The following is a 17,095-nucleotide window of genomic DNA, read 5'->3' as shown; positions in this document are numbered from 1 at the left end:
ATAACAATGCAACTTAAAAGATACGTATAACAAAATATATACCTGCTTAGTATCATATATGTTTCTTCAGCGTCAGTTGGCGGTACATACTTTTTGCAACTGTTTGGAAGGTAGAAAGAAGTATAATTTGCAACCTACCCATAATTCTTTGCGAATGCTTTCGCGCATGCACTGTTCGTTTCGTACTCGTAGTGAACATCGTCTGTCGTCTGTCATTGCTGGCTGGTAGTACTGGCTTGCTTGACGGTACTGACTAGTGACCACAGTGACTACTAACTGACTGGATTTATGATTAGGATTGTGCCATAGGCTTAGTTTTAACATACAGTTTGGTTTGGTTTATTTTATTATGGATACAGGATAACTGACATGACAACTGTTGTGAAGTGATTTGGATTTGGCGCTTTAAATAATATTTTGAAAACCATGAACGATCTTATTGCATATGAGAAATATGAAACATTTATTTAGTGAAATTAACTTGGTACTTAGCCTACTGTTTTGAACGTAGGCGTAAAGCAGAGATCTCTGCCTTTACTACACTTAGCCAACTCAAGGTACGTTGTAGGTTATGTAGCCTAAATCACGTTAAATATAAGTTGTTAAGTAGGTACCGTACATGAGAACTCATTTTTAACTCTGGACACTTTGCCTAACGCAACTTTTAACAGCTAGGCCTAAGTTAGCCTATTCAGGACAAAAGATTGATTGGCCTTTCAATCCTAATTAACATAAGTAAGTTAGCGATGAGCATCGATAGTTCAGGCATCGATGCCAACCACCGATGTACCAAGACTGGGATAGTGGCGTCTTCCTATAATCCAACTAGGGTAGACTTCTGTATCTGTTGTCTAAAACAACCGAATAAAATAACAATCGATGTATCGAATAATTTTTCATTCGGTTGTTTTTGACAGCCACGGAAGTGTACCCTCTAACTACTTACTAATTAGGACTAAGTAAAGAGGTCATGAATTGTGGGTAGGTATTTAACTTATAGACATACACTGTGGATGCGATACTCCCTGGTGTGGATTATCGTCCACACAAGGGAGAAGGTAGTTTTGCCATAAGTTTAGGCTATGGCAATTTGTAAAAAAGAGGAGATTTTAGCTGGTGGTCCCCACTACAGTATAACTTAGGCCTAAATAAATACAAATTTACGGGCTAGCTAAATTGCATAAGCCTACTTAGCACAAATAAATACTTTACCAGAAATTTTATGGGTCACACTTATAAAAAAAATTAAGTTATGTCACTGGCCCGAAAGTATAGGCTTTTATTAATATTTAAATGGAACTGTCAAAAAACGTCCAAACCAGTTGTTACGTCTATTAGTAAGTTAGGCATGTTGACATTCGGGACGGTGTGTTAATGTTTATTAACCTATAGCCTACCGTTTCTGTTTGATATTCGTGCTACAATGTCAATATTCAAATATGGTACGCAAAAGCATTAAAGTTACATCTTGCTTGCCACATCTCACTATAAATAACTAATAACTTAAAACGATCTCTGTCTGCTAGACTCGGTTCGGCATTGGTAGTCAACACAGATCCTTCAAACTGACCGGCAGACGTGAATTGAAGGACTGGGAGCAATGAAACAGACAATAAATTAAGACTTTAATAATTATGGTACAATAACTCGTCAAGTAATCCGAATGTTGATTGTCAGGTTTAACAACCTAGCCTACATGTTTCGCTGTAAATGCAGAATTGTCAGGGTTACAAAACATAAGACATCGATGTCACACGCACACAATAAATACACAAACACCAACTTTTAATTAGCATTAATAGGCCAATCACACGCACATGACATGGACGGTCCCGGCTTAAGAAGTGTAGTAGCTCGTATTTATTGTGTGCGTGTGACATCGATGTCTTATCTTGAAAATGCCGCATTTACGGCAAAACATGTAGCTTGTTAACCTGACGATCAACATTTGGATTACTTGACGAGGTGTTGTAGGCCTACCTTAATTATTAGTCATATATATAGGCTAGTAAGTTAATCCAGGTATAATATTAGTAATCAACATAGAATTTAATAAACACAAGGGCGTCAACATAGAATCAACATAGAATTTAACTAAGGGCGTTGTTTTCCAAAGTGAAACTAAGGAATTAAAAAAAAATGTTAGTAGGCCTAGAGAGTAGGCCTACAAGAGTTGCACTTTTATCAGTCATTGCATACACTATTTGCAAACACAAACATTTATTTTATTCCAAAAGCGTCGTTATACCCTTTTGGACCGGCCATATATTAGCCTAGGCAGCCTAAGTTAGCCTATATGTCGCGCTGCGTAGGACGAGGGTTACTTACTTTTAACAGTTTCTGCAATTTTATAGAAAAATTCTATAACTTTTGAATACCTATCTGCCTTGCTTGCCATGCCCTTTTTTTTAACATTTCTTGTATGCTATTATTTTTTTTTAATTTTAACTTTAATTTTGTTTGTTTGATATACCTAATTGTTTATTTAAACTGCCAATATATTGGAAAGTGTTCACGCTGGGAGAGCCTCAGTACCTCTAAGTACAGGGAGGAGATCTGTCTGCGTAGTACTCGTTCCGACCGCAGGCTTTACTTTTCTAAGTGAGGTTGCAAGTCAATTTACTTATTTCGGCCCACAGTTGTACAATGGCCTCCCTCAGGACATAACGCCAAATCCTATGGTGGCTCGTGCGGATGTTAATCCACACCAGGGAGTATCGCATCCACAGTGCATGCCTATAAATATCCCCAATTCGTGACCTCCTAGTAGCTGGATTACAGGACGACGCCACCTGTCCCAGTCTACTGTCACCTCGAAAACAAGACTATTTTCCTGTTCCCCTAGAAACACATCTTATCGAGGTTCTTCTACTGTATACTACACTACTGCTGCTCACTTGTTTTCCTATCATTGTGATTTATTAATTTAGGCCTATGTTTGACAGTTCTCCGAAGTGAGAGTTTCCCATTGTGTCTCCTGGAGTGAGCTGCCGCCACAGGTCACAATTGAAGCTCTCATCCCCCCGCCGTTTACTCTGGACGACGCTGCTTCTTTTGTAAGTTTTTATTACTAGTATTAATTTCTTGTTTTGTTATTAACATGAAACCATTTTTGTTAAAGATCATCTTATACATCTGTGGAACGAAAGGGTGTAAAAAATAAGTTGGTTTTGATACACAAAATATTTTTTTTTTTTATTTTGAGTCAAGCTACACAACAAGATGGATCTCTCTACTAACTGTATTAATCCTTAGAAAAACTAAGGAGTTAGATCACTGTTTCATATCCTACCGAAACATTAATGATTACATTTTTACCAGCTGAGATTTACATAGGTATCAAAATAAACATGAGATGAAAAAAGTTCATTTGTTAGCTACCATTAGATTCTTACTCTTTTGGTAACAATTTACGACACCATACTCACTGTAAACTCACTTCCTGACGTGTTATGTAAAAATTGTGTATAATAAAGTTTTGGAGGATAATCATTGGTTTGATAAGAGAAAGGGCATGTAGTAGAGGGAGGCTGAGCTTCATGGGGATTCGTGATTGCACAAATTGTTTTAGAAGGTAGACGTTAGATTAGGTAAGTTTAAGTGTGGGTTATAGTGAACCAGGTAATTTACTATGTTACATCCATACAGGCTTTTGTTCAAGAAATTTGACATATCAGAAAACTGAGCAGCTGTGTACAGGCTTCTTACAAAGCCCAGATATTTTCAAAATGCTAACAATTATTCTGAATACAAAATATACTATGATCTGGCCTTTTCTCAACTAATTGACTCGTAATTTAAAAACTTTAATATTCTCAACTATGGGCTGCAACCGAGATTGTGTTTCTGCCGCTCATTTTGTCTCGAACGTATTGGAATTAAAAAAAATAACAAGATTTGCTGTGATCATTGTATCAGGCAAAAATTTAAAAAAATTGATCAAAGCAATCAACATTCAGAAAATATCTTAAACAAATACAGTACACTCAGAGGTGCCAAATACAAAACAACCCGGTTGAAAATTTTAAAAATTCATCATTTTTAATTCCACCAGCATACAGTAGACCTCAACCCCAGCCGATAACTCCCAACAACCTTACCATCAGCATCAGCAGCCCACTAACATTTCCAGGTTACGGTATCTTTTATTTTTAGTGAAGTGATCAAGATACCGGAAAGTGTTTTTAAAAAAGCAGAGCAGTGAAAGTCCAAATAGTATTGTAATAGAAAGTAGCAATAGTAATATAACATTTATTTAATACATTAGCATCGGCATTTAATTATGTGCTGGGCCACAGAATAGTATTTATACCTCTCAGTGGCTAGACGTCAGAATCTAACAAGTAAAGTATAGGATTGATAGTGCATTGTTGAGTGTTGATAGAGACGAGGATGTTGAATGTTTAATGAGGCTTAGTAGGATATTATTTTCTAAGGTACCTTTTCAATGAACCATTTGATGAGGGAGGCAAAGATTTTAATGATAAAGAAGGAGATCTTAAAACCTAAAGAAATTTTCTCTCTACAAGACAGAGATGACTTATAATTATTTATTGATTTAACCAAACTTTTTTTTAGCAAACTATGTTTATTTGTAGTTTCACAGTTTTATCATATGTATTTGTCATTTATAGAGGTACATAGAAAACTAATAAGGTATTATTGACTTATTGAGTTATACATAGGAAACGGTTTACATCAAACAAACAATACAAGGTGTATGATTTTATTACAACTCAACAGTCAATTTTATGTTACATCAACTTAGCATATTCAGAAGGTTGTAAATTAAATGTTTTACACCATTTTTATATTTTGAGGGATTACAATATATCGCAAAACTTAATGAAATATGGCTTTTTAATTGTAGCCTACCCGGTCAAAAAGACTGTGCAATTCTCCTCAAGTTTTCAATTCAGTGCAACACTTAAGGAAATAGATCTGACTTATTTCAGGATATTTTTCTAGTAAAAATCCTATTACACGATCATAAGTTCACTTAGTTTGCAGGTTTACTGCAGCAGGGGTACTTATTTCTTTATTGTTTTTAAACTATATGTTACCTCCAGAATGCAATGGTCTTCGTAATTATATTTTTCTGTATAAACTATACATTCAATTCTTATCATTATTGGTAATTAATATTTCATACAGACACCATTAGATGCTTTTGACTTGGCTGAGTTGATTGTTTCTAACCTTGGCGAGGTTTGGCTAGATTGTTCGACACTGTTGCGACCAGTTTCTCTGATGTCCAGTGTTGCAGCTTTGCTGACACTGTTGATACTCAGCTCTGTTGGAAGACTTTCCTTTACTAAAGCTGATTTTGAGAAAATCATCGATGAGATCGTTAAAGCTGAGAATATTATTCCCAAAATAGCCGTACAAACGCCTACTGCCACAAACTGGAACAGAAAAAGTAAAACGTTACACTTTTTTGCATCCTTGAGGTTATTATTTTATTTTATATTTTAACAACCAACCTGTTTCGACTCCTAGTCCATGATTACAGTTAAACAAGGTTACTTGAGACAGTGGCCGCTAATCAAATTATTACTTGTTAGCTCCAGAAGTCCATATGATCCTCATTATATGATCTGTACCTCAGGGTCCGCGGAATTGGCTAACTCTGGAACTCGCTAACCCCATGTTAAACGCCCTATCTTCAAATTTGGTCGATGAGAGGAACTCGCTAACTTGTTCGGTTTCGGAATTGGCTAACTCCGGAACCCGCTAACCCGCTCTAGAACCGGGTTAGCGAATTCCGTCCTCGTACGGAAGTCGCTAACTCGGTCCCTCGGCGGAACTCGCTAACTCCCAATCAGAAGCCTCGTCCAATGGGAGTCAAGCACGAATATTTTTGGCCAGTGTTGCCGAAAGTGTAGTACCTATATCGTATCGGTACCAAAATGTCGTATCTTACGATTAATTAGTAGTAAGAGCAACGTAGTCGATAAAATAAATATATTTGGAAGTATGTTTAACATTATTCTTATGATTATTAGGGTGGAAAATGCATTATAGTCTTACCATAGACTAACCAACACAAGTAAACTTTACATCCCATTGTAAACTTTGAAGCTCGTTTTTCGTGTCTAGTTCATGTCCGGTGACACTGATCGCTAGTGTCGACAAAATTGTGTTTCTATTATTTCATAGTTAACTTCATGATTTGTTCTTTACTGTTTGGTTATATAACTAGAGGACGTGTTATTAGTTGTGATTAGAACGTTTTACTTGGTTAAACAAAGTTTTTAATGACTGAAAACAAGAAACAATTGTAAACAAAACACGACCTCTAAAGACGGTGCACCGGACAGAACTAACAATAAAACTGTCTTCAGCTGTCTTCAGCTGTCTTGAGCTTTTATGGCTCGCCATAAAGATGAGAAATCATACTAATATTATAAATGTGAAAGTTTGTGTGTTTGTGTGTTTGTTTGTTTGTTTGTTTGAAGTTCAATCACGCTTTAACTACTGGACGGATTGGGCTGAAATTTGGCATAATGTTAGCTCACATTCCCGATTAACATATAAGCCTATTCTTATCTCAAAAATCCTTCCGGGCTCTGCCCCAGTGGCTCTATGGATTCCTATGTTAACCTTATGAGTATTCACATTTAAAAGGAATTAAAGAATTTAGTCAGCTGTTTCAACTAAACAAGTTGGTTCTATGATATGCAATAGCATTAAAACGTTATAAGGGTTACCAACAGGGTACAACACGATTAGGCCATTTTTTGTTTGCATTTTTGACAAAAGCTAATTGAACTAAGCAGCAACAAAAGCTGTGATACGCAATGAGAACTATCAAAGTAGGATTGTTTACAGTTATTTTTAGGCCTATATGACCATTCAATGAATCATTTGTGATATTGTGCAAAGTCTTGATAATTTGTTTTCTATTGTTTAGGTGCAGTAGTAGAGCATTATGGCTATGGTAAATGTGTTATACTATAGCATACCGTAAACTTCAAGAACCAAATTTTATCAAACTGTGTCGTCCCCCATTGCAAACACAAAGCTTGAGTATGACTGCAATAAACATTTTACACTTATATGCCAACCCCGTACGAAGGACGGGTACTCTGCTAGTGTACTAATATAAGGGAGTATGTGTTATATGTGGGTTTCTTACTTTAATAGTAGCTTTTTGGTATGCAAAAAGATAAAAATGCACATTTAATTCGGATCTATTACATGTTATGAAATATCTATTTTCGTAGTCCGCCATTTGTTTCTTTTATTCGAATAAATACCATTTTGTGAACTTCTGCAAATAAAATTGTTGAGTTCGCATTTTATATACTGGGCGTGTAACCTTGAATCATAAATCATAATAAAATTTACACGTTATTACAGAATTACATTGTAGTGGTAATGTATTTTTAAATAGAGCTATTGAATTTAAATAAATATTTATTAATACACTATAAAGTGGTAGGCTTAAAATGTATTCATGGATTGCATTAAAAATGAGTCTATGCATAAATACAACTTGCAAATTTCTTTTATCATAGGCTATTATCGTGTAGAACCCGGGTCATCCTCTTGTTTGTTGAATTAATATTAATTTTACGTCTTTCAGTAGGCCTATTTGTTAAAAGTCTAGAGTTTTTTTCAGGCTGGTTCTAAATGGACCCAGGCGTTCTTGTTTGTAAAAATTCTTATGAATGGTGGCCATAGCTAAAATTACTTGATCTTATCCAAAAACAAAGCTATTGTCTATTGTGTAGCTCAGTACCGGTTAACGGTGAACCGAGCAATGCCTTGGTATCGTTTATATAGTTTGTGAAAGCAATAATATAAAGGAAACCCAACATTAAAAAAAATCAGGAAAATCCGTCAAATCGTTTATTAAGAATCGTGAATTAAAATAACCCTGTCATGTTTTATTATATGAATATTATATCTTCTCCTATTTTTTACTAGTGGTGCTTAGGTGTACAATCTAAAAACGGTTTTAAAACATGTAACATTATTGCTAAAAAATTCAACACATTTTAGAATTATGCAACTATTTACTAGTAGGCCTACATTACTTTAGTTCAAACTATTAGGCCTAGATAAAAACTTAGTATATGTCATCATATTTGTACACGTAAGTTGGACGGTTCAACAACGAACATTTGATTTTAAATCTATGAATTAGTTATGAAATTTACGATAGTTGATGACTGTATTAATTAATGGTTTTGGTTTATTACGTCATTACGATTAAATCTGTTTTCCGTGTTTGAGAACTTGCGTGTATTTTAGCTTAATTTCGTAGGAGTCTAATTATTTAGTACCAATTAAACTGAATTTTCAATATTTTTCATATTCTATTATTTTCTTTTGTACTGATGGCATTTATTTTTAAGATCGAAATCATAAACATTTAACTGGCCATTGTACAGTTACATAAATAAACACTTTTCATAATTTTGCAATTGTCTTTGAATTACTTTGGGCTAGTTATCTGTTAAAAGTGGAATTGATAACAAAAAACAATAACATTTACTGTATCTTCATTGACACTGACATTTTAAAATACGGCAGTGTACGATTATTTTGTCGTACAATGTTGGCAACGCTCCGTGCAGTGGGCGCGGCCGGGTTAGCGACTTCCAGAGTTAGCGAATTCCGCCGCGAGACAAAATCGAGTTAGCGGGTTCCGGAGTTAGCCAATTCCTGACTGAGACGGTTAGCCAGTTCCAGAGTTAGCCAGTTCCGACACACGACCGAGTTAGCGAGTTCCTGAGTTAGCCAATTCCTACGTCTCGTCAGGGCCGGATTTCCCAATAGGCCCAGTAGGCCCGGGCCTATGGGCGCAAGCTCCCAGAGGGCGCACGGCCGAGAGGAAAAATATTTTTTAATATCTAAAAATAAAATAAATAGCCATAGCTTAACATATTTTGATAGTTGATAAAAAAGAACTCTTTCCAATAAAGCATTATAATTAAATAACTGTTAAAAAATTTAAACTATTTTTCAACATTACGCATCAATTTCGTTACAATATTGGTAACGAACATTGGTTATTCGGGAGTAGGCTGTAGGAATGTTGTCAAGCGCCCGAGCGGTACGCATCGTATTGCCACTGTAATCTTTGCACTGCCACTATGCTGGCTCGGCGCTTCTGATCGGAGTGATTAGGGGCGCATGCGTGTAGATACCATTGCTGTTTACCACCCCCATCTCACAAAAATAAAATTTATTAACTAATCTTTTGATCAGTTTATCTGCAGAATCAAGTTAAAATATATAATACGTTTTGTTGGATATTAAAAATACGAGAAGTTTATCTTTAAAATTCAATAACGAAAAAATATTTATCTGAGTCTGCAACAGGTTTTAGAAAAATTAAATCCCATTAATGGGGTTTAAGTATCATTAATGGGGTCATTTTCTCCTCAGCTCAGACCTGAGGATAATTATGGTCGGCGGGACTATTGCTTTGTTTTGCTTTGCAAATAAAATCTGGATGCAGTACTACCATAGATTAACCATAAACTCAAGTCGACTTTTTATCACATTGTTAATTCTAAATAGTTTTTCATGTCTAGTTCATATATGTTGGTGACACTGGAAGTTACTTTTGACGTAATTTTGTTTCTATTATTTTAGGGATAGTTCTATGTTGTGTGTTTTGATTTCTTGTAATATAACCAGGGGACGACCTATTGTTTATTGACACTGGAAGTTAGTTTTGACGTAATTTTTTCCTATTTTTTTAGGGATAGTTCTATGTTGTGTGTTTTAATTTTGTTGTAATATAACCAGGGGACGACCTTTTATTTATGATTAGGTATTATATTTGGATAAACTAGGTTTAAATAACTTAAATAAAAGGAATTGTTTTCAGCTAATCCCTAAGGATGACAAATCTACTAAAGGAGTATGTTTAATCTATGGTAGGTATCACGTACTGTTATGGAGTTCATGTTTTTGGGGCCTGAAATCGGAATCAATGGATATACTCTTTTGCAGGAATGCTCTGTGGGTTGGATTATTTTGTTTCAGTCCCACAAGCGTGAGCATTTGCTAAAAGCATAAAATTGCCAACAGTGTTTAAGACGGAATTTTGTTAAGGCTAACCAAGACAATTCTTAAAAAAAACATGCAATGATAACATTCCGACGAGGAGTGGTGTTCAAGCAATTAACATAGGCCTATGCATGATATAGTTTTAAATAAAGGTTTGTAGGAAAGAAACTGTGACCAGACTAGGGGGCGGAAAAATTATTTGGGCCTAGGGGCGCCAAAATGCTAAATCCGGCCCTGCGTCTCGTACCTCACGGTAAAGAACAACTCTTCGCCAGGATTGGCTTTTATAAAATGTGCCTGGTAATCCAAACAAACTTGCTGTCAACATCTGTGATAGTTAGGGTGCATTTGTCCGTTCCTTCTTTTGGTTGTACTTTTGTACTTTACCAATAAAGTCTTTAGTGTATCTGAAAGTCAAATTTGATGTGTTTGGGACGTTGTTTATAAGTGGTTCAAAAACTGGTCAGTGGTTAGGGTTGTAAAACAATATCATAACAATTTGGTTTTCTCAGATTGAAAATGGAGTTGTTATACAGAATAACAAAAAAAATAATAAAAAAGTAGTTTGTTATATTCTTATTTTAGCTGTTAAATGTAGTCTTTATCTTCTTGTTCGTCAATGTTAAGGAATAAAACCTCAAATGTCCATATTTTTTTGCAACCATCAACCTTATTTTGGTTAGTTCCATGTACCTAACATGGAACCAAAATGGAGTTGGATTTTGCAAAATTGTACTCCTATTTCACATTTTCGGTAAATGCTGTTGTAACAATAATTTATTGAAATAGGGCATATTTTTAACCATAATGTTATCAGGATTTCAGATGAGTTTTTGTAAACAAAGTTACGATAGCATTTTATTGGTTTTTGGACATTACGGCATTTAGAAATTATGAAAAAGACCTGAAAAATACTATACTTAGTGATATTACTTTATATAAATTTTGCGTACAGCCTTGATTTTAGATTAATTTTATATTTTCTATCTACTGAATATCTTAATGTGGTAAAACTATTGTTTAACGGATAAAAAAATATGTACCAAGCAAAAAATATACATGTCTAATAATGTATGATCTTTTTTCAGTGACAATAGATTAACCCAGGAAATAAGGAGATCCTCAGTTTAACACAAGGACCTCGAAAGAAAATCTCAAAAATAATGTGAAATATCTAATATTCAATGTAAGAGTTGACCAAGTACGCAATCACGTCCCTCAAGACGTCTCAAAGTAGTGTGAGAGACCAGTGCAACTGCTAGACATTTAAACAATCCTAAAAGCAAGGAAAATATCTATATAGACATACAAGTTCTAAATATATTAGTTAAGCCTGACATTTAGTTGCTGGTCGATTTGTATAGTTTCAAGTCAGTAAACTCAATAGAACAAGGTTAAGTCACTCTAAAATGTTGCCCCTTAAATGTCCGATATGTAGAACAATTTTTTCATCTCAATCAGCAATGAAAGCTCATATATTAGTGCATACGGGTGAGCGTCCATTTAAATGTTTAACATGTGAGAAAACCTTTATTCTAATTCATCATGTCAAGAAACATTTGTTGACACACTCTAGGAATTGTCCTGATAAAAGCAATACTTCTGGAAAATCTATTAAAAAAATACAAAATTCCAAGAAACATACATTAAGAAACACTGAAAAGCAACCACCAGCCTATAAGTGCACTACATGTGACGAATTCTTCACTTCCAAGACAACTTTGCAAAATCATACATTGGCCCATACTGGAGTACGTCTACATAAATGTGCTACACGTGGAAAATCCTTCAAAATAAAAGACCAAGTAAAGACACATCAAGCAGTTCATACCGTAGAGAGACCTTACAAATGTACCACATGTGGAAAATCCTTCGCATACAAATGCCAAATGAAGCAACATATATTATTAGTTCATACTGGAGAACTACCTCATAAATGTAAGACATGTGGAAAGTTCTTCGCATACAAATGCCAAATGAAGCAACATATATTATTAGTTCATACCAAAAGGCATCCTCATAAATGCTCCACCTGTGGAAGATCCTTTGCATTCAAATCCCAAATGAAGCAACATATGTTAGTTCATACCAAAAAGCAACCTTATAAATGTCCCACATGTGGAAAATCCTTTGCATACAAATGCCAAATAAAACAACATATATTATTAGTTCATAGGGGAGAGCAACCTTACAAATGTACCACATGTGAAAAATCCTTCGCATTCAAATCCCAATTGAAGCAACATGTATTAGTTCATACCGGAGAGCGGCCTTATAAATGTACCACATGCGGAAAATCGTTCACAACTAAACTGAATTTGAGAATACATACATATGTCCATACTGTAGAGCGATTTCACACTTATAGATGTGCTATATGCGGAAAAGCCTTCACATCGAAAAGCAACATGAAGAATCATATATTAGTACATACGGGCGAACGTCCATTTAAATGTTTAACATGCAAGAAAACCTTTATTCAAATACATCAGGTAAAAAAACATTTGTTGACACACTTAGGGAATAGTCTCATTAAGAGCAGTACATCAGGAAAATCCATTAAAAAAATAGAAAATTCCAAGAAACATACATTAGATCGCACTGAAAAGCAACCACCATCCTATAAGTGCACTACATGTGACAAATTGTTCACTTCCAAGACAACTTTGAAAAATCATACATTGGTCCATACTGGAGTACGACTACATAAATATACTACACGTGGAAAATCCTTCAAAATAAAAGACCAAGTAAAGACACATCAAGCAGTTCATACCGTAGAGCAACCTTACAAATGTACCACATGTGGAAAATCCTTCGCATACAAATACCAAATGAAGCAACATATATTATTAGTTCATACTGGAGAACAACCTCATAAATGTACCACATGTGGAAAGTTCTTAAAAAACAAGAGCAATATGAAGAAACATGCATTGGTTCATATTGGAGAGCGGCCTCATAAATGTGCTACATGCGGAAAATCTTTCATATTCAAAAAATCTTTGGAGCTACATATATTAGTACATACCGGAGTACGAGCTCATAAATGTACTATATGTGGAAAAAACTTCAAAAGAAAAGACACTCTAAATACACATCAACTAGTTCATACAGGAGAGCGACCTTATAAATGTAATACATGTGGAAAATCCTACACAGCTAAACGTCATTTAAGGGAACATACACTTATCCATATCGGAAAGCAACCTCATAAATGTACTACTTGTGGAAAATCCTTTACAAACAAGAGCAATATGAAGAAACATACATTGTTGGTTCATACAGGAGAGCAACCTCATCATAAATGTACTATATGTGGAAAATCATTTACAAGTAAAAGATATATGAAGAAACATATTTCACTTCATACCGGAAAGCAACCTTATAAATGTACCATATGTGGAAAACCCTTCTTAAACAAAAACCGAATGGAGGAACATAAGTTGGTCCATAGCCCTACTGGAGGGAGGAGACCTCGCTCTTATGACTGTGCTACATGTGAAAAATCTTTCAAATGCAAAAGATCTATGGAGCTACATATATTAGTTCATACCGGAGAGTGACTTCATAAATGTACTACATGTGGAAAATCCTTCACATGCAAACAAACCATGCAGGAACATATGTTAGTACATACCAAATAGCGACCTCATAAATGTACTACATGTGGAAAATCCTTCAAAAGTAAAACCACGTAAAGGCACATCAATCAGTTCATATGCAATAACACTACATGTGGACTATTCTTCAAAAGTAAAAACCATGTAAGAGCACATCAAGCAGTTCATATCGTAGAGCGAACTTATAAATGTACTACATGTGGAAAATCCTTCACAACCAAAAATGGTACGCAGCAACCAGCAACATATATTATTAGTTCATATAAGAGAATAACTTTATAAATGTAGCCAACCACATGTGCAAAATCTGTTGTATACAAACACATGTGCAAAATCTGTTGTATACAAATCCCAAATGAAGCAACACACAAGTTCATACCAGAGATCAACCCCATTATGTGCCACATGTGGAAAATCCTTCGCATACAAATGCCTAATGAAGCAACATATATTACTAGGAAAAATCTGCGTGGCTCAGCGAGCCGCATACTAAGAAGCACAACGTTGAGGAAAACTCGCTGCTTGATGTTAGTTGCAGTAAGATTATTAGAGTTGTTTGACATTTTTGATAGAAATGGAGCTTAAATATCTCTAATTGCGTCTTGAAGGTTCGCTTACATTTCTGTTCTCAGTTATGAATGATAACTTCTAATGAATTATAAAATGAACTGTAGGCCTACCGTTTTAAGAAAAAGTAGCAATAACATAAAAAATGTAATTCAAGTAAATTTGCAAGTCAATTATTTGATTGTAAAATATTTAGATCAGATTCCAAATTTAAATTTGACAAGAAAATATCCGTTTTTATTTCAATTCAGCTTGTACAGGATTTGCAAAAACATGTAGGGTAGGTGAAATCTGATTGGTCAGAATGTTCTCGTTCTGTGGTAGATTCTTAAGGATATTAATTATAAAATGGTAATACAAAATACTCTCATTTTATCATAGCTTGCAGTTGTTAGCGTGCAATAGCGCAGATGACAACTCTTCTATTTATGCATGACTCACCACAAGAATTACATTCCAACATCTTATCCTTAACAGACAAAGCACTGCAGTACTGCCTTCAAAATGACCTGACCATTATTCCATAAAGAAACAACCCAGTTAAATTTCAGCCAAAAACATGAAGAAATCCAAGAAATTCCTGAAATAACTGTTTTAAAAATCTCAAAACTGCTGGGCCTGACAATTGATGAAGACCTCTCCTGGAACGACCACATATATACAACCTGACCAAAAAACTTGCATCTGGGGTCTATGTAATAAAGAGGATGAAATGGATAGGATGTCTGGAAACGGCTAAGACAGCATAATATGCTGTAATAGAATCACGTATAAAGTATGGTTTCATATCTTGGGGAGGAACATCAGAAGCAATAAACCTCAGCAAAGTCATGGTACTCCAGAAAAAAGCCGTCAGGGCACTCTCTGGCCTTGAATCCTTAGAGACAGCTGCAGGGAAGCATTTAAATCCCTTAAGTAACAGTGAAATCACTCTAAATCCATGGAGTTGTCCTGTACACAAAAAAACTGAACCTTCCCAGAAATGAGAATTTTCACTCCCACCATACCAGAAGAGCAGCCGACTACAGCCTTCTGATCCACAACACTACACAATACATCAGAAAACCCTCTTATATTGGCCGCAAAATCATCAACACTCTTCCAAACAACCTCAAGAACGCAACAGGAAATCAACTCTAAACAACAACTCAGGGACTGGCTTGTGGACCGACCGGTGTACTCCCTTAAGGAATTTTTTGACCAATTATGAACTTTCAACACAAAGAAAATGTAAACTGTTAAACAATCTAAATGTTAAACATTCTGAACGTTTGTGACACCATTGTATTTCTTGAGGAAATCACAAATAAAGGAAATTGTCTATTGTCTAGTTCAAAATTATTTTATTGCATTTAGATAATTTCATTATTTGTGTATTGCTACACCGCCATAATATCATAACACTAATTATCATAAAACAGATATCATAACACTAAGCTGGACGCAGTAATCTATTGTTTCTAAAATCAATTAAACATCTGTTACTATGTTTACTTAATAGGAAGTGTGAAATTGTAAAGGCAACGGACTGTGCAACTGATTAAAAGAACTGCTTTGTATATTAGGTTGTTCCTGTTCGTTGATATTTTTGTAGAGTAGAATCAGATGCAATGACACATAATATGTGTCATTGCATCTTTGATCCTAAGTATGCAGTATTCTGATTTAATAGTAAATACTGTATGGTATTACATTTTTAGTCCTTGATGTTTTGATAATTGTATTAGGTTTGCCTGCCGTCTTTAATGCTTAATTAATAATTTACAATTTGTTATAGTATAGATATCCATTCTTTAATATTTTAAAAGACTATTGATAAGGCACAACAATATTTCTTAAGTTTGTAACAGCTGATGTTTCTATTTCGTGTCCTCTTCCTGTTGCAAAGCACAGGTACAACAGGTAGTTTTTAATAAATATGAATTTTGAAGAAAGAAGTTATTTTACCTGAGTTTAATATAGTAAAATATGGTAAATAAAAGATCTTTAATATACTGCAACTAGCTGGCCCGACAGACGTCGTCCTGTCCTAATGTGGTTTTATGTCAAATGCTCGTTCATTTTCAAGATGAGCTCTTTCGCATGGCTCAATCACGTCCTGGTTAAAGTTCGTTTGCTACGCTCACTCACCTTTAGGTTGGAGCTCATTCGTTGCGCTCACTTGCCTTCAGGTTAGCTCGTTCGCTACTCTAACTCGCCTCCAGATTGAAGTTCGTTCGCTACGCTCACTCACCTTTTGGTTGCAAATTAGCTGTTCTCATAAATTAAAAAAAATAATAATAGTGCTGCACCCTGTTGGTAAGTAAGCCTATTAACTTTTTAATGCTATTGAACATCACAGAATCAAATTGTTTAGTTGAACCAGCTGTTAAGATTCTTTAATTCCATTTAAATATGAGTACCCATAAGGTTAACATGGGAAACTCCAGAGCCACTGGGGAGGAGCCCGAAAGGATTTTTGAGATAAATATCCTAAATAAATACTGGGAATGTGAGCTATCACCAATCGTGGGAGACGATATAATGATGTCTTGACTGCAGCAAGGGATGATCAGAATTTTACCACGATCTTGCATGACGATGGGGGGTTAAAATACCCACACAACCGCGGGAAAAGATCAGAATTTAGCCTTATTTTATTTATTTGTTTATTTATTTATTTCTTTCATGCAACAAAAACATAATAAACAAAATACATTTTATACAAAGCTACAAAAGTCTCAGTAGTCTTGTTCGCAGCTATAGATAGAGTCCAGTTCAAAAGTCCATTCACAAAAATGGTCAGTTTCTTATCTGGTACAAGCTATTCTCCCAATCTGTTGTATTAAATAGATAAGTTTTCACATTTCATTACCATTTCTTTCATTGTCTTAACA

At 35.0% G+C, this 17,095-nt stretch overlaps 2 protein-coding genes across 3 annotated transcripts in view; one reads left to right on the top strand and one right to left on the bottom strand.

The window, feature by feature from the left end:
• The first annotated feature begins 270 nt into the window (after window positions 1-270).
• On the top strand, window positions 271-15,598 carry LOC128989854 (zinc finger protein 729-like). The gene is made up of 3 exons (XM_054411933.1): window positions 271-557; window positions 2,946-3,056; window positions 11,118-15,598. Exon 3 carries the CDS (start codon window positions 11,439-11,441, stop codon window positions 13,593-13,595), a length of 2,157 nt encoding a protein of 718 aa, XP_054267908.1. The 5' UTR covers window positions 271-557; window positions 2,946-3,056; window positions 11,118-11,438; the 3' UTR covers window positions 13,596-15,598.
• The window catches only part of LOC128989855 (folate transporter 1-like), a 29,980-nt gene continuing 17,025 nt past the window's right edge, over window positions 4,141-17,095 (bottom strand). For both annotated transcript variants that reach the window (XM_054411934.1, XM_054411935.1), the window contains exon 10: window positions 4,141-5,405. In XM_054411934.1, coding sequence (XP_054267909.1) covers window positions 5,139-5,405 — 267 coding nt within the window. In that variant the 3' untranslated portion in view covers window positions 4,141-5,138. The remainder of the gene's footprint in view (window positions 5,406-17,095) is intronic.

The sequence above is a fragment of the Macrosteles quadrilineatus genome, unplaced genomic scaffold, assembly GCF_028750875.1.
Source record: "Macrosteles quadrilineatus isolate MER2022 unplaced genomic scaffold, UCM_ALF_1.0 Scaffold_3__2_contigs__length_128488019, whole genome shotgun sequence".
Taxonomy (NCBI): Eukaryota; Metazoa; Arthropoda; class Insecta; order Hemiptera; family Cicadellidae; genus Macrosteles; species Macrosteles quadrilineatus.
This window is presented reverse-complemented; position numbering and strand designations above follow the sequence as displayed.

Coding starts and splice junctions, on each gene's coding strand:
- LOC128989854 (XM_054411933.1), top strand. CDS start 11,439: ATGTTGCCCCTTAAATGTCCGATATGTAGAACAATTTTTTCATCTCAA.